General features: G+C 39.2%; 1 protein-coding gene across 1 annotated transcript in view; it reads right to left on the bottom strand.

The window, feature by feature from the left end:
• Kcnd2 (potassium voltage-gated channel subfamily D member 2) overlaps positions 1-21402 on the bottom strand; it is a 498777-nt gene that overhangs the window by 2900 nt on the left and 474475 nt on the right. Inside the window, exons 2-5 of the mRNA XM_052720788.1 lie at positions 13906-14068; positions 4510-4605; positions 3721-3813; positions 716-963 (exon numbers count right to left, since the gene is read on the bottom strand). Of these exons, the coding sequence (XP_052576748.1) occupies positions 716-963; positions 3721-3813; positions 4510-4605; positions 13906-14068 (600 nt within the window). The remainder of the gene's footprint in view (positions 1-715; positions 964-3720; positions 3814-4509; positions 4606-13905; positions 14069-21402) is intronic.

Raw genomic sequence — 21402 nt, 5'->3', positions numbered from 1 at the left:
GCTCAGATAACAACTATATGTCTGAGATGAGCAAAGTGAAATAGTTTTCTTTGGCGGGAACTTTGAAAGGCTTAAGGTGCCAGCGTGGAATGTCATTCCATGGAGATTTTATAATATTTCTGGCCATAAAATCTTAGGGGTGGTGTTTGTCTGAAATGTACAGTTCCTTGAAAGTACCCCACTTAATGATGGTCATATGTTAAGAACCTCAAAATAATAGCTCTAAGTATCTAAAACCTGAAGTTCTCTATATGTGATAGTCTTATGGCAAACTTCCCATGAGGACAAGGAGGAGGGAAGAGCAGGGAGTTCCATGTTGGGTGTCTTCCTGGTCACTCACTCTCCACTTTATGTATTGAGACAGGATCTCCTGCTGACTCACCAATTCCAGCTAGTCTAGCTACCCAACTTGTCCCCAGGATTGCCTGTCTCTGCCTCCCAAGTGATAGGATTATATGCACGCAATGTATGACCAGCTTTTATGTGGATTCTAGGGGATCTGAACTCAAGTACTTAGGACTCCATGGCAATCAATGTATCCAACAAGCCATGTCCTCTGCCTTCTAATGCCACTTTGTTCCTATTTGAATATGCTTGTTCTGGTTTTGTCAGTTTTGTCTCCTTGGTTTCCTAGGAACTGGGACTTAGAGGTGATAGCGGACGTGGTCTATGAACCAGGACAAGTATTTACATAGTACAGATAAATTCCAAGTACCTGTTGGATAGCGGAGTTCTCTCTACACATCTGATCTGAATTGTACTGAGTTCTTGCACACTGCCTCTATGACTTCCCGACACGTTGGCATTAGGAATGCGGAAAGTTTTTTTGTGTCGCCGTGAGCAGCAAGTGCTGGTGACCCCTTGTTGTGAAGACATGGAGGGACTGTGGCTTGAAGGACGATTAACCGTGGCAACTTCCATGCAGCTTTCTTCAAAGACTTGCTCATCCACAAACTCATGGTTCTGTAGGAGAGTTGTGCGAAAACGTGAAGAAAGCAGATGAATGATTTTTTTTTTAATTTAAAAGAGATTAAATATCATTATTTTAAAAATTGGTTAGACTTGATCCAATAGGTAAGTGACATGACTGTCCAAAACACTAAGATATCGAAGTGAAAATTCCTTGAGGGGAAATTTTTGTGGAAAAGAATCTTTCTAGCTAGATCTAGAGATTGACATGGGCAAGCTGATCCAGTGTTTATTACAAGTCAACATTTTTTTTTTTTTTACAAATATCATTTGTTACCTTAAGCATAAAATCAGGATGTTATAAATAAAAAAACACCAAAAATCTTAAATGTATATAAATAATAACCACAAAGAATTTATAAACTCACAGTGACTTCACTAAGCAAACTAAACTTACAAAAAGAGACTACTACAATAGAATGTCTTAAGTTAGACTGCTCACTATATATCAGCAAATACCTTCCTGTATCATAGAAACATTTTTAATTAGAAATCAAGAAACCTCAGGCATTTCCATTTCTTTTGATGCTACCCTAAAATTCTCAATATATAGAAAACTATTATTTTTCTAATAAAGAATGTAAGATATGTACATATCTCACAAGAGATTAGTTCCAAGCTTTTGTGGTCTCTTTTCTTATCTCTGTTCATCACCTCTATTTTCCTGACTCCCCACTCAGAGACATACAGTAAGATGCATCATTTCACATACCACACTTTACAGACCACATATAAATTTTAATTTAAAAACAGGAAAGAATTACCTCCTGCAATGCCTACATAAGAATTTTGCCTCAGAAATGTAAGAGCAAATATTCTTTAGCCTGAATTGCTGGAGAATGACTTCAATTACTATTTTATCTCTGTGTGTGTAGAAATAGCCTTATAATGAAAGGCTTTGCACATTTTGGATTTCACTTAACCATCTCTCATTCTAAAATATTAGTAAAACAACTGAAGCAATTCATGACCTAATGGGAAATAGATTGTTTTAGTTACTCATTTTGTCATTTCTTTGCTGAGAGTAGCATTTTGAAGTACATAGAATTCAACATTCTATTGTTCTGAGTACAGAGGACAACGATTAGGTGACAAAATTTCATGTTAATTCTTGCTGCACAAAGGATTCATAATCTGTGTTTTTCTCTCACAGTGAACATGCAACACACATGATAACAGCCAGAATGCACAGCAGTCAGACTTATCTCATTAGGGACTGGAATAAAAGAAGATGCTCGGTTTCTGGTTGCTGTGGATTTTTCTAGGTAGCTCAAACTAAACTCTATTTCTTGGGGTTAAAGACATTTATTTTATTAGAAATATATTTCCATGGTAAAATAGGGAAAAAGAAAAGACAGAAGAGGGACAAATAAATCAATCTTTATCACTTAACTTTTAAGGTGTTCTATTACATTAGAAGTGCATGTATAACTTTATTTAAAATTTAAATATAATTATGCAACTACCCTAATTAATTCTCTAAATTTTCCACTTATCATAAGATAATCATCACCCATCTATCTCCACAGCACAGGATCTGGCTATTGTCTTTCCCTCGGCATCTTCCTGTATCTCTTGGGGACCTTCAGATTCTTTCCCTGCCTCCTCATCCATTTGTCTGTTCTCTATCTGTATTTATAAAATCTTGTAAGTGTGAGCCTGAGCCTTTTGTGGCTGAGCTATTTCTCAAGCCCTTACATTGTCTTTGCTGCCTCTATGTCCTCCCAATTCCAAGTTCATTTGTATCTCTCAACAACCCCCCCCCCCCCCCAAAGAAGTGTACAGGGAAGATTTCTTGAGTCTATGTGCTTATGGCCTCTCATTGCTTCAACTGTGGCCCCTCTCTTGCTTACATGGCTCACTACTCTTCCCCAGTACATCCATCTTTCCTGTTTTGCCCTATCAATGGAGGCTTGATGGTGATGGATTTATACCGGTTTCACAAAATCTTGGATCTGCCTCACTAATGGTTGTAGAACAGGCAAGTGATATCTATTTGCTGAATGACTATCTGGATAAACAAGTTGATGGGAGATATGTTAGAATTCAATCTCCTTATAATGTATAATTTATAATATATAATTTATCATGTATCACTGATGAGTGAGCTGACCCGATTCGTACATGATAAATATTTCGTTTGACTCAGTGGTCACAGACTGTGATGTGCATGAACAGCTAGCTTAATAATGGGTGACTTGGCTGTGGAAGAATTCCCACAGATAGTATACAAGTGAAGAAATGGAGACTTCTTTGTATCTCAGGACACTCTGTTATTATCATTTTATTGTACTAAAAAGATAATTTTAAAATATCTATCTCTATTCATTATACCTGTGAATAAAAGGAATATGTGCTTTCTCATCCGTTCTCTCCTGTTTTTGTGATAGCTTTGATAGTTCATTTACACTTGAAATTTTATTATTTCCTTATTTAAATTATTTTACAAACAGAAGAAGCAATATTTCATTCAGTAGTTATTGGAAGATATCTTTCTCTCTTTATTCTTCTGGTGTCTTGGATAAGACTTAATGCAGCCACTTAGGGCCAAGCATCTATAAGAACTATAGCAATTTCGAAGTTGAATTGGTACTAAGTAATTTCAATTACTGTGGAATTTTCTGTAACTGTTCTTTTAGCATATTTTCTAGAGATGCCAAGACTCAAATCCTGCTCGGAGACATCACGTTTGCACAGAAGTGAACAGAATTGCCGTCAGGGTGCAAGGCTGCAGCCCTGCTGGTCTCTTACCGTGGTTTTCTCCAGGCAGTGAAGCAGGTGGTGGTGTTGTGTCTCGAAACTGGATCCGGATTTGCTAACGAAGGCCGGCTCATCCTCTGAAGACTGTAACACAGGGAAGACACAGAACTTTCTTTTAATTTGCAAGCCAGGGGAATCTGGGCTACCCATGTGCACACAGACTCCTGGCCTGCTTTCTGAGACTCACTGGCGGCACTTTACTCACTAAAAAAAGACAAATGTGTAATTAAGTCTGGGTGATCAGCGGGTACATTTCCATTTGGTCGTTTAAGACTACACCTTCTTGAAGTGAAAATTCAAATCCCTCTTAGACTAAGTTTATCAGGAGTTTATCAAGTTCTACTTCGACCATGTGGCCTTTGTAACACTGAACACTTCTCTTTCTTCCTCAGAAGTAGAGAAAGATATCATATCTCATCCCAGACCCCTATCAAAGTGTACTTTAAGGAACACATGTAATTTTGAAATAAAATGAAGCATTGGAATGATTGACAATTTTTTACATCATCGATGTCACAGTGGACAGGATGTAGTGGACAACATGGGGCTGGAATTCATTCCTGGAAACAGAAATCATGACCACTGGTAATATCTCCTAGCACAGTTTCTAAGCTGTTATAGGCAACTACAATGTACAGTGGAAAATTATAAAAATGACATTCTGTTGTTCCACCAGTCATTTTCATAATTACCTGCAATAAAATCATATGGTTAAGTGGAGATGAATGACTATCATGCTGATGAGCCCATGGTTACAAAGAGGCAAAGGCTTGGCTGTACCTGCAGCTGGTTGCTGAGTAGCCCATTCCGCTTGCTCTGCATGTAGGCGTTCGCACTTCCACTCTTGGCTGCCCGGATCCTGGCCAGCCTTGCTTTCTATAGGAGAAGAAAAAAACCCAAACGTCCTGAGAACACTTACGAATTCTGTTTATAAGTCAGAGAATGAACGTTTTGAAGAGAAATTATTATTTGTTATTATGGTGCCTATGATGTGTGTGGATGTGCAGGCCACAGCTCACACGTGTGGCAGTCAGAGGACAGGTCTGAGGGCCAGAGCTCTCATCCTGTTTTTCTGAACTTCAAACCCAGGTCTTGGGATACAAAGCCCTTTACCCCGCTGCGCTGTGGGACTGGCCTGAAGAAAATGCATACTGTGTATTCCTCTGGTCAACAGACGTATTTTGAAAGTAAGCCGGCTTGCCAGATGAAACAACTGAAAACAGTCCTCCAAGCTTTGAGTGTTTTCTTGTTAACTGTCTTGGAGCTGCCTTATGTATTTAGACTTGGGATGCATCTTTACAGTAAAATCAGATTATCTTGTTATTCTCTCAGTTTCGCCAGGAGCTAAATAACAGTATCATTTGACTTATGCTTACACTTTCTCTGATCTGAGTAACGTAATGAAGTGGAGACCACAGACCAGCAGAGCATCTGTCAATTCCTGTTCATGTCGCTTGTTTCTTTTGTTTCCAGGAATCAGTTGAGATTCCCAGTCCCCGCTTCTCTACCATGTTCTCATTTCCCTCTCTACTCCCTCCCTCCTTCCCTTGCTTTTGCTCTTTCTTCCCCTAGCTTTCTTACTTCCCCCCCTCCCTTCTCTCCTCCCTCCCCCTCTCCCTTCCTCTTCCTTCTTTCTCTCTTTACCCCTCTCCTTCACTCCCAATCTTTTTCTAAATTCACTATTCACTGGCACCTGTAGACCCTAACTCAATTGTTTTATTTACATTTATGCTGTTCAATTCGATCAAAGGAGAGCCCATGCTGAGTAACACATAATCTTTAAATCCTTGAACTTAGGTAATTCGATGTCTACACAGGTCTATACATTCATATATTCATTTGATTTCTATTTCATTCTTGAATCTGTTGAGATGAAGACTACAGTGAGTCTATCCAAAGGGATTTATAAGATTCCTTACATTTTCAAAGCATTTCCCATAGACTGCTCTTCTGTTTGGAGAATTTCAGGTGGTCATTCAGTTGGTCACAGTTCCAATGGGATCATCAGTGCAGGGTTAACCAGCACTACAACTGGTGGCTAGTTTCCCAGTGTATATTCTTTTTATGATATCTGTCACATGGTTGCCTTCTTACTATCATGGAGAGATCCTGCTCTCCTACCCTGGACAGCACATTCTGAGGACCACTCTTTATGAGTGGTTAACAAGCATATGCAACAAAGCAAGAAGTTTCTTGCAAACCTACTCTAAGAAACCCACCAATTCCTTTTATGAACAAGAACAACAACAAAAACCACACTACCTTCAGTCTCAAGTTCTCAAATGCTGTTTTGTGTAAAAATTCAAAAATTATTTCCATTCTAAAAATAGAAAAGAGATATGTGCCTATGAAAAAATTGCCAATACCACAAAGACGCACACAAGGCAAGTACTGTGACCTATGGCCATCCTCCCTTATGCTCTAGCCAGGGCTGGTGTATGTCCTGTTAGAAGCTAAGTATGTGCATGTACATATCTTAACACAGCTGGAAGAACACATCTCACAGTCTCCTGGAGTTTATTTAATTTCTACACCTGGGAACTTCATCTCTGAACACACACAAAGATCACTATAAATTTTATGGCTGTATGATACGTCACTGTTCCAATGAAGCATGCTTTATTTAGTCAACTACCGATTAATTTGTTTTTTAAGTACTGAGAATAGAAACCAGGGGTTTATGCATGGGGGTCAAGTGCTCTACTGCCAATTTTCCTTCCCCGTCTTTTCTTTTCTTTCTTTCTTTCTTTCTTTCTTTCTTTCTTTCTTTCTTTCTTTCTTTCTTTCTTTCTTTCTTTCTTTCTTTCTTTCTTTCTTTCTTCTTTCTTTCTTTCTTTCTTTCTTTCTTTCTTTCTTTCTTTCTTTCTTTCTTTCTTCTTCTTCCTTCCTTCCTTCCTTCCTTCCTTCCTTCCTTCCTTCCTTCCTTTCTTTCTTTCTTTCTTTCTTTCTTTCTTTCTTTTTCTTTCTCTTTCTCTCTCTCTCTCTCTCTCTCTCTCTCTCTCTCTCTCTTTCTTTCTTTCTTTCTTTTTAAATTTGACAGGAACTATACAACGGTAGTGTGTGGAAGAGGGTGGAGCGAGGGCACATGGGAGGAGCTGGACGGAAAAAACGTAATTATGTCGAATCTCCTGGAGCTGCAATTCCAGGTGGTTTTGAACCACTCAGTTGTCCTGGCAGGAGCTGAACTCTAGTCCTCCGGAAGAGCAGCAAGCACTCTTAACTGCTGGTCCATCTCTTCAGTCACTGTGTTTTATTTAATACTTTTGAGAAAGGATTTTGCTAAGTGGTGGAGGCTAGCCCTGAACTGATGATTTTGCTTCAGGCTCGGAGAAGCTGGAATCACAGGTATGTTTTAGCACAATTAACTTTTATTTGTTGTTGTGGTTTTGAGACAGGCTCTTATGAAACTCAGGTTGGCCCTGAATATATTAAATAGCTGAGGCTGGCTGTTGGAAGGCTTTGCTGGCTGGACAGAGGTTGCAGTCTATCATGGCCTGGCAGCTTTTTCCAAAACCTTGACAACATGGAGACTTCCTCCCTCCCCAGCAAAACTACCTGCTCTTTACCTGCCCTTATCTGGAGAATGTCCCTGTGCCGGGAGAACTGATCTTATCTGAAAGCTGTCTCTAAGCCAGATACCTGATTCATCTAGCTTGACTCTTGGCACAGATTCCTGCTAGAAGACTTGTACTAAGAGCTCTGCTATAGGACCCTACTGCCACATAGGAAGCCTTGTGGTAGGAGTGTGCCATTTAATGCAAATTAGGTTTTGTCCCCAGGATCCCCCCCCCCCAATCCTGTATATTCCTTATACTCTGGAATAAAGTTGAGCTGATTCACCGAGTCTGTCTCCCAGAGGGCTGTCTCTGTCACACCCACAGCTCTGCAAACTCTGTTCCCCGTTTCTGCTTCCTCCACCCTCATGGACAAATTCAGCCAATGACCTGGAGGAAGAAGCAGAGCCACAGCTGGCCTCAAGGCTGTCATTGAATTCCTTAGCCTCCTGCCTCCACATCTCAAATTCTGGGATTACAGGCATGCATCATCAATTAAAAATTTAAGCAGCCTTTGCACAGCAAGCAAGACAGCCTGCTTCGAGCGTTGTGGTGACAAATTTCAGACGGCAGACTTGTTTTCGTATCAGGAGTGGTGTGTGTGTGTGTGTGTGTGTGTGTGTGTGTGTGTGTGTGTGTGTGTGTGTGTTGGCAGGTTTTATGGAATTTCATCTACTTCTTTGAGAGCAGTACTGAGCTGTCTTAAACACCATTTATCATCATGGCTTCAGTTCTGTTCTTTCCTCCTTCACCCTTAAGATGGCGCTTTGTGTGTGTCGATTCCATTTTAAAACAATACACTGTATCAAGATCATTTTTGTATGTGATGGGAAAAATTGACAAATTTCACTTTTGTTGTCAGTATTATGCTTAGATCTCTGAAAATATTTAGCCAGGACTGGAGAATTATGTTGGGAGGTATGGGAGGTAGAAAGAAAACCTTTATCTTCAAAAGCTGTGAATCAGGGTTGGGGTTTCAGGCCAAAAACTCAGCAAAACAATGGCATTGACAAGCGTGCTGGGAAATGACCTAGAATTGTCCCAATCATTTACAAACAAGCAAATTATCCATTAGTGTCCAGACAGTGCATCTTGTGATTTCTGTCCTTTCAGCTCCTCAAACACCCACTGCCTTATTTGCTCCACCTTCTCCCCTCTGCTTCTCTGCTGCTTCAAACCCCTCCCTTCCCCATCTCCTGCGTTTCCTGGCTTCGGTCCTCTTCCTCCTCTTTCTCCCTGCACCCCTCCATCCCTACTGTCTTACATATTGCATTCCCTACATCACAGTTGCTTCTCTCACCTGGGTTATTCTCTAAGCACTAGGCAGCCATTTGAGTAAGTTGATTTTTTCCTTTGAGACATGTACCATAAACAAAACTCCTGTCCATAACAGGAGAATGGCATATCTTTCATCACATAAGAAGACGTTTATAAATGGTAGCAACCACTAATACCTATAGAGTCTTAACCTTCTGTAAAAAAAAAAAAAAAAAAAGGAGGACAAGGGAGAGTTGGCAGGCTCAACAGTCCTGCAAATACCCAGGCCCAGAACTAGAATTATGGGCTGGCCCACCCCAGTATACACCCCATCTGTGATCTGCTGGAGCACGTGAAGGGACTGGTTCTTCAGACCAAAAGCTGCAGGATTTCTGCAATACAGGTCAACAGCAGGATAACCAAGAGGAGCCCCAGTGAGGGCCCAGCATTGATAGTGTAGCAGAAATCATTGGCCTCGAACCAGACCAATGACTCTTGGCAATGAACTTCTAAGTAAAGATGTATGGACAAAAGAGTTTACTGTGTGACTCACTATGACACACTACAGCTTCCTTGATGAGACTTCCCCTCCCTTTTTCTCTTAAATTTTAATTTTTTTTTGAGGGAGGCTGCAAGGGCAGAGGGTGGATACACAGGGATGGGAAATGAATGGGACCAAGATGCACGATGTGAAAGATACAAAGAATAAACAAAAAGAAATTTAAAAAATTTTGTTTTAAAAGACAGAACAGCCATTTTTGTTAAGCCATGTACGGTATTAGTAAAAGAACCACCTGTCCATCTGTCTTAATTACACCCGCAGCTTTTCTTTCAGTCTGTTGTAATACTGTGAGATAATTGACTTAATTCATCCTGTGGTGTACCGTACCAAATTCCTGTTGAATTCCAGCCTTTACCCTCTGTGATTATAGCTTCGGTTTCAGCAGGTAATTGAAGGAGACTACTTTACAAAGTTGCTTCAGAAACTCTTTTCGTGTGACTTACTCAGTATGACCGTCATGGCCATACTGGCTGTGTGATGAGATGAGAGGTTAGGGGAGAACGGTCCCTTCAACCCTCTACTTGTACCCTGTAGGAAAGAGCAGCTTCTCGCCATAGCAAAGTGCCAGCAGTGTGACTGCAAATTAAGATGAGGTTTTAGTAAGTGTTTTGAACCACAGTGGTACTGAATCAAAAACCATTTTCAAGACTTTAGGAAAATGAAGGTATCCCAGGCAACCTAGTGATTGAGAGAATGTCTCTCTTCTTACTAATCTGAAACAATTCATTATTCCTTAAACATTGGCCCTCACATTCCCTAAATGTGTTCCAGATATTACACTACAGTTTGTTTCTTTCGTTCAACACTCAAATGTTTCACGTGGACGTAGCATATGAAGCTTTGTCAGCTCTGAAGGTCTGAGGAGTTTATTGGATTATTTCCATTTGCTAAGGAAAATAGCTGCCCTGGAAATGAAACAAGCCAAAGCCATGGACAATGAGAGTGGAGGATAGTGTCTTAGACCATGTGCTATTCTAAAGTGTGGGCAATCTCAGAGAGGGCAGGGTTGGCAGGCACAGTGCTAGGGTTTACCTCGGTGGAAAGAATGAGTGAGTGAAATGAACAGTCAGCAAGAGGTCTCACGGCCAGGAGAGGTAAACATGGAAACACGTAAGAGGGCAGCAGAGGCGATGTCATTCATACATAGAATATATATTGATATTCTAATATATAAGGGAATTCAATATATAGGTATTTGAATCATGCTAAAGTTTTCTGGTCTTAGGATTAAACCAATAGGTGTGTGATCACATGAAAGGTTTTGTAAAACTGAAACTATGATATAACCTTTGCAAGTGATTGTGAATACAAGGACACATTAAAATCACCCATGGCATAGTAGAAACACTGGATGGAGACAGTTGTTTGGGTATTATTAAATTATCAATATTCCATGGTAAATTCAGGCTACCTTTGAATAGGCAGATGACTATCTAGTCTCATTCATATTTTAAAACAGGATAGCTTCTTGCTTCAAAATATCACCCTTATGATCTGGTATTCTACCAATTAAGATTTACTTCTGGCAAATAAACTCTATTTAATAAGTAATTTTTGAATTATGGAATGAAAAATAAATCTAGCAAGACGCAATTGCCAGTAAGTAGAAGGACTTACCACAGATGATACCTGTCTTCACTCCCAAGTCAGTGTTGAGTAAAGACTATCAAGGGTGGGGAGGAGCGGAGCAGATGATGTATTTGCTTTAAAGGTGGGAATGTGTAGGAGAAACAGAAAGAGGATGTGATATGCAGAGGGGCCTAGAAGGAAAATCACCTGACAGTCCTGACAGGAAATCTCTCACACACCTGCAATGTATGTTTCCTGTCTTGTTCAAGGTTGGAGCTGGCCACAGGCCCAAACACAGAAAACAACAATTTCATAATATTATTTTAATTGGTCCATTTGAGTGTTGCTGCTATTGAATTGTTACTGAGGACAGTGCTTGCTTGACTAAATTATTGGCTATTTTTGTGCACCTGTGATACCTGTTAAGTCACTGAGGCTCCAGGCACAGATTAATATAAATCATCTTAGTTTAATGGAAATCTAGTCTGTTTTGTTTTCAGTCTCTTAGGATAGAAAGTAAGAAACAGTCCTTGGTAACTTATTTTATTTAATATACATGTTCTTTCTGAGATTATGCTCAGTTTATTGGTCATAGGCTTTTTTACTGGACATACTATATTAGGTTATCATATCTGGCTTTATTAAGTCTATTTCTCTAGTCGTTACATGCAAAATTCATTACACTGTGGTAGAAGTTTAGGAAATAAACAATAGTTTGAAAATGCCAAAAAAAATTCATGAAGTACACTTTTCAATTATTGTGCTTTATAACATCACATTTATTTAGTTTTGGTCTTCAAATTTATTTAGGTACAAATACTTCCAAGCACTTTTCTGGCTTTGGAACTGGTCTCATCACGGAGTTTCAACATGCTTGTCAGCACTGCATGGCATCAGTAAAGTACAACCTCTCACAAGGTAGCCCTTGAATAACTGTCCATGAGCTCATGTAGGTACAGGGCACATTCTGCCCAAATCTTATTTATGTCAGGTGTCAGAACATGCTTTCTTTGAACATGTTTAGCCTTAGAACTGCTTGCTTGAAGGAATTTATAGTATTATAAAGATATTCTCAGATTTTATATTGTTATACATGATGTTCTTTGAAAAAAAAAAAAACCCTACAGATATTTGTACCTCGGATTGTTTGTAAGTAGTTCTTATACTAATGGCTTACAATGGAGACAGATAAATGGTCGGAGTTAAGCTCTTTGGAGGATGACTGATATTTCAGATAGTGTCTGTGAGTGCCCTGTAGAGGGATTTTACTGTGTGGTTACAGTCACATAAAAGGTTCCTTGTAGAGGAGCCTGCTTTCCAAATGTGTCCTGCAAGAGATGGGAGCAGCCAGAGTGCCTGCCTGTCTTCCTCCTCCTTTCCTCCCTGCTTTCTCTTTCTTAACATTTCTAGCCTAGTGCATTATTAGAAATCCACATAAGTGTTGTATGAATTATTTATTACTGCTCTGGATAATAATTTAAAGCTAGCTATTTGTTCACCAATGGGGGAGAAATTCCTTAAAGGCTGACCACGATGAAGGGAAAATGCTCTCTGACGTTATACACAAATGAGGTCTCTGTTGAATGTGCCTGTCCCTAAAAGGAATCACTGAAATTATCCAAGGGTTACCTTTTGAGGGTTTATACTTTACTGGTGCCACACATTGCTGACCACCATGTTTAAACTCCATTATGGGACCAGTCACAAAACCAGTAGAGAACTGCGTTAAATTGCTGATGATATCTTGCAGGTGCACTGAATTATCTAGGTTGTGCACAAAATGAAACATAGTTGTGAATGGAGTTTGGGCATTTAAAAAATGATGCTTTCTGGAAAGGAGAAAAATGCAATGGCCATGAAGAATACTGGAAATGTAGCATTGTAAGTACAGAGAAAGCACCAAGAAAGGTTTTCAAAGAGATTTCTGAGCAAAAAAGGCTCTGTTCATTATGGTGACTAATTTGATGAAGAATGAGGAAGGCACATGCACTAGCACACACACTTCCAGTTTTTCTGAGAAGCAGGAAATGCCAGGGTTAAGTGTTTTATTAAAATTAGATTTCTAAATTGAATTTACACGGTGTCTTACCAATTAGTCTCAAGATGGTTCCAATAGAAGGGGACTATCGAAGGGCACCAAACTGTGTCTCAGATGTTCTTCCCAGTTGGCACAGGAAGTAGGAAATAGCTGAGTTCTGACCTTCCCCCTGCTCAGACTGGCTTACACTGAATGGTTGCTCTTACCGTTTAGTTACACTATCTTAGAATGGCTTGGTTCCTAGAAATTTTAGGATTCCCACTCAATAAATTGGCAGAGTGATGGCAACCAAATCCTAGAGTTTGGTGAAGACTATATAAATGATGTTTTGAACATTATACCATTGCCTGCCCATAGGAAATCATCAGTAAGCATTAAATGTTGCTACTTATAAGTTATTACAAGTTAAGTTTACATGGATTTATATACTTTTACATATTATAATAATATTCTTGTTTCCCCATGTTAAACACAAATATATACTGGGGTTATTTTTAGAGGAATCAAATAATTGGCACAAAGTTCAAAGACACAAGGAACTCCTGGGCCAGGAGAACAACAACAACAAACCAAAAAACAACAACTTAGATCCAAATGCTCAGAATTTTCCTACTTCCTGTCTCAACTGGGCAAAACAGATGAGATACACATCTTGATTCTCATTCACAGCCCTCTCTTATTGGAACCTGTCTGGTCTCTGATGGATAAGGACTAAATGAATCGGATCTAGAAACTGGATCTTAATAATAATTCTTAAGCATATGTATCTGAATTAATGGTTATTAGCTCTGTTCACAATTACTCCTTACTTTCTACCTTCTGCCCCATCGCAGCCATTCTCTGCCCACTGTTAATCTAAAAGGGACTGTGTGACCAGCTTTGGCTAAGGCAGCAGAGGTGCCAGGGTCTGGGGCCGGCAACTTCAAGAACGATCTTAGGAGGCAGAGTGCATTTCATCACGCCCATGACTGTAGAGGTGCAGTGCTTTCGGAGTTTCCATGTCTAGACAGATAATGGACCAGTAGCATGATCATGATCTATATCCATTCACACTAGTGGAAACACAATACCTTGTTTAGGCCACTGAGATGCTAGGGTTTTTTCATCATTAACCTAGTACTGAATGAATGGTGAGGATTTTGAAGATCAGACAGTGGAGGTCAACAATGTTTGCTTTCACAGCGTCGAATGCCTACCTTCTGTGCTCTTCGTTTGTCTGCTCGTTGGTTTTGGTGGTAGATCCGACTGAAGTTGGACACGATCACAGGCACGGGTAGTGCAATGACCAGCACTCCACTCAGTGAGCAGATGGAACCAAAAATCTTCCCTGCTATGGTTTTTGGTACCATGTCTCCATACCTGGGTCAGAGGAAAAACAATTGCCATAAGCCAGGGCTACACTTCTGCCTGTTGCAAATTTTTTTTTTTTTTTTTTGCTTAGCTTTAGATCAAATAATTCTTGGGAAATATCTCTATTTCTACTTCACGACTACAATATGCAAGGTGTCAAATTAATAAGTGAAAAATTATGACTATAGACTTGCAAGAATTATCTTTCAACCTTGTAGAAAATGATGATAACATTTAGAAACCTCTCAGACTAGAAAGTATTTAAAGCCTGATGATGTCATGATAGCTCTTCCATTTGCCTTTTATATAATGTGGCATAGTTTTTTTTACATTTATTAATAGTCAATATTTCTATGCTGGAATTTATAGTCTAGATGACACACTTTTCCACTTAATTTTTTTCAGCGCTGGATGGGTGATGAAATTTAAGCAGAAAAAAGTAGGACATCACATCATATAGCTTTCATCTGCTCTAATCAGTTTAAAAACAAACTTTGCAAGATTCCCATTAACCTTCACTTGTGATATCTGGTGGCCATTTCTCATGATAGCCTTCCCCAGTCTTGTGCTTGTGTGTGATAGCTGACTGTTCTCCGAAACACTTCGTTCTTTGCTTCAGGATTAGTTGCTCTCTTACCTCACTGGGTACTACTTCCTCATGTTTTCTGGCTTCTTTCCCTTTATCTGATTTCTAAAGCTTTGTATAATTTATATCTCAGTTTTGAATTCTCTTACCTTCTTAATATAGATTGCTTTCTTGTATGATTTCAATTAATGCCATAGTTTAAGGCTAGTTTTCAGTAGAAGATGCCCTACTTTGCACCGACAGCCTTGATGGATGGTTCTTCCAGATGTGAGACTACTGCTTTCAATGGTTTGGTCTGATTATTTCTGAACCTGGATGCCTGAAAGCCAATGATACCTTAAACCATACAAAACAGGACTCTTCTGTTCCTAGCTTCCTCTGCCAATTCTCAAATCAGTTTTCACAGTTTGCCATCTATAGTTAACAAAACTTTCCCACCCTGGCCCTGCCAGATTCTTAAACCAATACCTACTGAGCTACTCTGCCCCTATTATAGTCACACCTTATCTCCCAGTAACTCTTTCATCTCTAAGACATTAAAAAAAAAAGCAACAACAAAAACATGTAGGTCTCTTAACTTCTACTTGACCAACAACCAATGAGTAAAGCAACTTATCTACACTTTTCACATTTATCACACTACAATTCATGAACTAGAGTTATGCTTTTAAAATGGAAATTGGCCAGTTGATACTTTATTTCAGCTTTCCAATGGTGTTGAAATTAAACAAATTGAAACTCACCCCCTTTGTCTCCAGATTATGAAAACACAATGACTACTTATTTCCTGGCTACTTCATACTAGCCTCTGTCACATTCCCTGTCCTGTGGACACACTGACCATTTGGCCTCTTGCTATGTAGGTAGTCCCAGGTCACTCATTAGGTGGCACTTAAATGTCTTCATTCCAAAAGCTATTTCCAATTCACCTTGTCCACAGAATCCCTATTCCCTTCTTTAATCGTGTTCCACAACAACTTGTCATTTGGTTGCTTTCATAGTCCTTATCCACACATGATAAAATATTTATTTTTTATTCTTGTTTGTGGTACTGGGGATTGAGCTTAGGCCATTGTACATGCTAGTCAGGGGGTATATCACTGAGCTGTGTCTCCAGTCTGATATTTTCTCTTTACTATTCATTCTTCATAAAATAAAGTTGACAGAGTGGGAGCTGTTTGACTTTATGTCTTCCTAGCGTGAGCAGGCTCTTGCCGTATATCAGCTAAATGCATACATTTTTTTCTTCTTTAATAATAGAGGCTGTCTATGGGTTCGTTTCTGGGAAAGAATACCTCATTTTCATGTATTTATTAGGAAACAATCACCCTTATTGACATGATTCTTATGAGAAAACATTTTTATGTGAACCTGTAGTTGGGAGTTGCAGAGAAATTGGCCAAGGATAGGCCAGTGACAGTGACAGATGGGATGCTGACCAGTACTGCATTTCAGGACCCTACTGGGACATTGTTCCACGTTTTGAGTCTCCAGTTACTCATATTTAGTGTTTGTGGATGATCAGCAGTCAAGCTAATTCACCATGATTCAAATTCTGCTACAGAATGTCTCTACTGCGTTAATTATCACCCAGCTTCTGTGACTGCATGTGGGGTTAGATAACGGGTTGTGGGGTTCATAAAAATTTAAGACTACAAGTGGTTGTATAACTGGATGTGGAGCTCAGTAGAAGATTTCTGAACACTGCAGTAGATCAAAAATTGATCCAAAATCAAACTGGTAACAAATTAGAAATGTTTCTATCAGCATTTGCTCATGTTGCATCAAACAACTTCACTGTAACTTTGGCTCTGCATACACACGAGGAGCACTTTGCCCAGCACATATGGACACACATGCCACAACATTGAAATTCTGGTTACTAAGGACTTCAGTCTCAGCTACTGTTTGAAGTTTCATGCAAAGTCCTTGAACTCATGCATCTCCTCTATTTATTCAAATGCCCCAAATGGTACAATATGATTAGTCAGGGAAAGAACTTCAGTGAATCTGCGTATATTTATTTTCTAGTTACCTATTGTGCATGTGTGTCTGTATATGCATATGCATGTATCAATCATCCATTTGTCTGTCTATTAATCTTCCTATTTTCTGATTTTATATAAGGTGTAAAATATTGCTAGTTTTTAGGAAAAACATTGTAAATCAAATTTTATTAATATTCATTCAATTTTATCATTTGACCGTCCTACAAAAATTCTATGGGATAGAGATCTTAAAAAATGAAATGTTTTTACATAGTTTTGAACTCTAAACTGGTAGATTCCTTGTTTTGTTCATATGGTTTCTATCTGATCTGTAGACTATATGTGTATGTTCACATAATAAATGGAAAACATTGTAGTGGGCTAGACTCCCTAGAAAAGTAATGGCTTCCCATTTACAGATCTATTTTCCATGGATACTAAGAGGGAAGACAGAAATGGTGTTTAAAAATCCATCATGCATATAGAAGGAATCTCCATTCAAAAGGAAGAAAGTGTTGATGTTAAAATTATCGCAATGCTCAATCTCTTGCTCTTTTTAATGATGAAAAGGCACAAGTTGCCAAGTATGTGGATCAGAATGGCTGGAGCCCATGCAGGTGTAGTGAAACCCAGAAGAATCATGTCTGTTGATGGATTCAGTTATGATAAGCACCTTAGTGTTTTGAGAATGCTGGGGTTACCATTCTGTGTATATCAACTACTAAAATAGTTACAATAAAAACAACTTCATCTGGGTACAAATCAGTTCTTAGAGGTATGTTTGAAAGATTAGCTCTCTCTCTCTCTCTCTCTCTCTCTCTCTCTCTCTCTCTCTCTCTCTCTCTGTTTGTGATTGATTTTGTGTTTGAGGTTTTTGTTTATTTTTTTTGGCTTGAGTGCTAATCCAAGAGGTATAAGAAATGATTTCTTCTGATCTGGAAACTGGATTACTGATTAACTAATATTTCTATCCCTTAGGGTCTCAGTGGCTATGCTATTCATGGATTTTCTGCCATCAGCTTGCAATCTAGAAGGATCACAGTTTGATGGATAGTTTTTTTAGTAGCTGCAATGTTTGCAAATAGCAAATGACTTTTTAAAGTGTTACCATATAACACCTGCTTGTGATACAGAACTTGTTTGCCAGAGGGGCCCTAGTATTAATTTCACAGTGGTAAGATTGCTCTTTGGCATTTTGAAATCAACGTTTGCCTAAAAGCTGCAATGGTTTTGTTCTTGCCTATTTTGCCCGAAGAGCCAATCATTCTCTCTTTCATAGCTTGAGAACTTCACATACATTATTTCAAGTATTATGTGGTATCTTTAGTTTCAGCCAAACTATGAGCTATTATTCTTTAAAAAGTATATTTAAAAATTGTTTTTTTAAAAAGAAAACTAACATATTCAGGTTCTATTAAACAAAAGCTAGAACTCAAAGATTATCTTTCATGACTAGAGGTCTTGACTGGAAGTGAATAGACTTTCAGGAATTCATGAGTACAGTTCAGAGGGGTTGTAGGGACCGACAATAGTGAATTGTCTAGAAGAGAGTTTTGCCCTTTCACATTATTCTCCCTTCCCTAGACATTTTTGTTTGTTTTGTTTGTTTTGCTGGAGAGAGAATCCTCACTCATGCTGGCCAATCACTCTATGACTGAGTCCTTTGGAGTTGAAAAACAAAACAAAGCAAAAACAATTAAACTAGATTCTCTTCCATAACTAGAAGTCTTTTGATTAAATTATTATTATGGATAAATAACATTTAAAACATTATTATAACCGTTAAGGGGATCTCAATGCTATATGTTGTTGATACAGTGTCTGAATTCAATTGAACAAAAGAAAGGCTGTCAAATTACCTGCAAGATTTTACAACTGCATAAATACTAACTGCCCACTAGGGGGCATAAAAACCTAAACGAAAGTTTGGAAACAAACCAGGTCTTTTCTGGTCTTCACAAGCTGAGATCCGGAAAAAGTATTTCCAGTAAATTGCCTGCACAGATCCCTTATCTTTGCCTACATAAGCTCAACATTTAGAATGTATTTTAGGCATCTTATTACTCTGGAAATAGTTGAACAGCACAAAAATTCTACCAATTTCACAGATTACCCAATTTCAAGGAGCTGCCAAAAGGATACAAAATAGTATCGACAATATTTTGGTTCTTCTAAAAGGTAAGTCATCTTCTACAGTGTGTGCTATCACTAAAGCATAATTTTAAACAAGAAGCTCTTTACTAGGACCCTTAGAGTGAAAATGAGGGACATTTAAGGATGGGGTGTGTATAGAAAGGGGGAACGATGAAAGAGCTTAGATGCCTTCAGCCCATGGACTGAACGTTCTCACCAAGAACGTGTTGTTCCCATTCAGGTTTACTGACTGGGTTTCACTGGCCTTTGGCTTTTTTTTTTTTTTTTTTTTTTTTTGGTTTTTCGAGACAGGGTTTCTCTGTGTAGCTTTGCGCCTTTCCTGGATCTCGCTCTGTAGACCAGGCTGGCCTCGAACTCACAGAGATCCGCCTGGCTCTGCCTCCCGAGTGCTGGGATTAAAGGCGTGCGCCACCACCGCCCTGAACGCGCCCGATCTCGTCTGATCTCGGAAGCTAAGCAGGGTCGGGCCTGGTTAGTACTTGGATGGGAGGCCTTTGGCTTTTTAACCAACAAATTCTCATCTCTTATTTTTCTACTTGCTTCCCACATTTCATAGCATGAAAGGAAGTCTTCAAATTTCATAATCAGAACAGATGATTGTAACATCGTGTCCTAATAAAGTATTTATTGCCTAAAGGAATGGCAACAGTAAAAGACTTTATAGTCCTGTCTGAAGAATGCCTTCTTATTTTCAAAGCAGCTTCTCATTCTTCTTTTTTAAAGTTATGACAGCATATGTATAATTGATTATTGTGGAGTACACACTGAAGGCAAACAAAATTACGACCAAACTCCAATAGAGACGACGGTTTTCCCAGCTGTAGGACAACACAGGATATTTCTCTCTGCTTTGACCCCTCGTCTTTCTTGTCAGGAGTCTGCTTTCCGCTGTATTTAAGTCTGATCATGTCATTCTTTGGCAGAAAAGCCTCAGTTTCTGTAACCTGAACGAAAGAGGTGTGATCCCAACAGTGTTTCACCATTGGACCACAGGTTCTCTTTCCACCACTTATCCACATGTTCCATATGTTGTTACAGAAATAGCTACCTTTTTGTTACCCGAACATAACATGCTGTAGCATCATTCTAACACCAGGTGCATCTAACCTTTTGATACTATCTATGCACAACATTATCATCTGCAATGTTCATGATCAAGAACTGTGAAATATAGTTACAAAAAGCCCCTCAGTGTTTTGAATAACTTTATAATTTTATGTTGCTCAGCACTCATAGCTGTCCTGGGGCAAATGGAGACTCTGGGCTACAAACTGGACCTGCTCGCATGAATACAACTCTGTAATTATGTTCTTTTTAGAACAAGCTTATTTGCATCCCCACTACATGAATTTTTTGGGAAAACTACAAGTTATACTTGATAAAGCACAAATATCAGTTCTCACTTGAAGCGCATCTTGACCATTTATCTGGGGGTCCGGTAAGACTACCCATTCTCTCCTTTTTATACTTTTCAACTAATAAAACACAACTAGTTTTTCTTTTTACAGGCCTGTCCTCTCTTGCTAAACCATGAGGCCCAAAAAGTCAAGGATCATGCCATCATTATAAACCCAACTTTAGTACAGACCTTGTCTATTGCTGAGCAAATAGTTGGAGCTCAATAAATGTTTATTGCTTAAATAAATCAGTCCAGGTGATTTCTGATGGCAAATAAGAAATATGGGAGAGACTGAGGAGAGATACTTGTCTCCTGTTCTCTTTCACAAGCCCAGGGACAGATCAGCTCATTAATTTTTCTGTTCCTTTCTGGCACTGTATGAAATGCCCACATAACCTAGTTCAATACCACATCAATGCACCTTGCTTTTTATACCCACAGGACGTGCTTGCAACCTAGCTGACTTTAAACAAGACAAAGGTGTAGAGACCCAACATTTTCGCACTTCCTGCAAGGCTTTATTATCGCATGCTTAAGACAGGTGACTTAAAACAGCACTTTGAAATGCCTTGAAATTGTTTGATAGATTTTATGACCTCAGATGCTTAGCAGTTGGCATGAATAATGACTCCTTGTTATCTTAATCTCACACATCAACCTGGGAAATGTCTGACATCCCCTATTTTCCATGCCCTGCTAATCTTAGACTGGAAGCACTAGCAGTCTTCTGGAAAGACCACTGTTTGGTACTTATTTTGCCAAGCTGGGTGTACTTGGGGAGTGCATCAGAGGAAACATTTGTCTTTCACCAAAATAAAGTTAATCCCAGCAAGCAGGTCAAGATTCTCACAATATGACCACTTGGCTTTGGGCTGATTGCAACAGCTTTCTGAAAAGGCATATTTGGGGTCTTCTATTCCAGAAAGTTTCCTATGTAGTTGTATGAGGAGGCTGCTCTTTATACAGTGGTTTCCTTCAGTTTCCTGCCGCTGTTACTTCAGTCTCTCTTCCTCTGTTGGATAAAGTACCACCTCTGTGCAGGGGCCCATTCTCTCCTCCTCCCTGAGTGCTCTTTCTGCAACAACAAATCCTGACAGCTTCTTATAGTGTTGCTCAGTAGGCTAGCCCTCTCCATCACTTGCAGACACGTGGAGACGGTTCATTGGGAATAGTCTGTCCAAAGGCTCCTTGGCACCTTCGTCATGGATGGAAGAGG

This window comes from Peromyscus californicus, unplaced genomic scaffold, assembly GCF_007827085.1.
Source record: "Peromyscus californicus insignis strain IS unplaced genomic scaffold, ASM782708v3 Scaffold_6__1_contigs__length_162567912, whole genome shotgun sequence".
NCBI classification, from domain to species: Eukaryota; Metazoa; Chordata; class Mammalia; order Rodentia; family Cricetidae; genus Peromyscus; species Peromyscus californicus.
The sequence above is the reverse complement of the archived record's forward strand: the minus strand, read 5'-3'. Positions and strand labels throughout refer to the sequence as shown.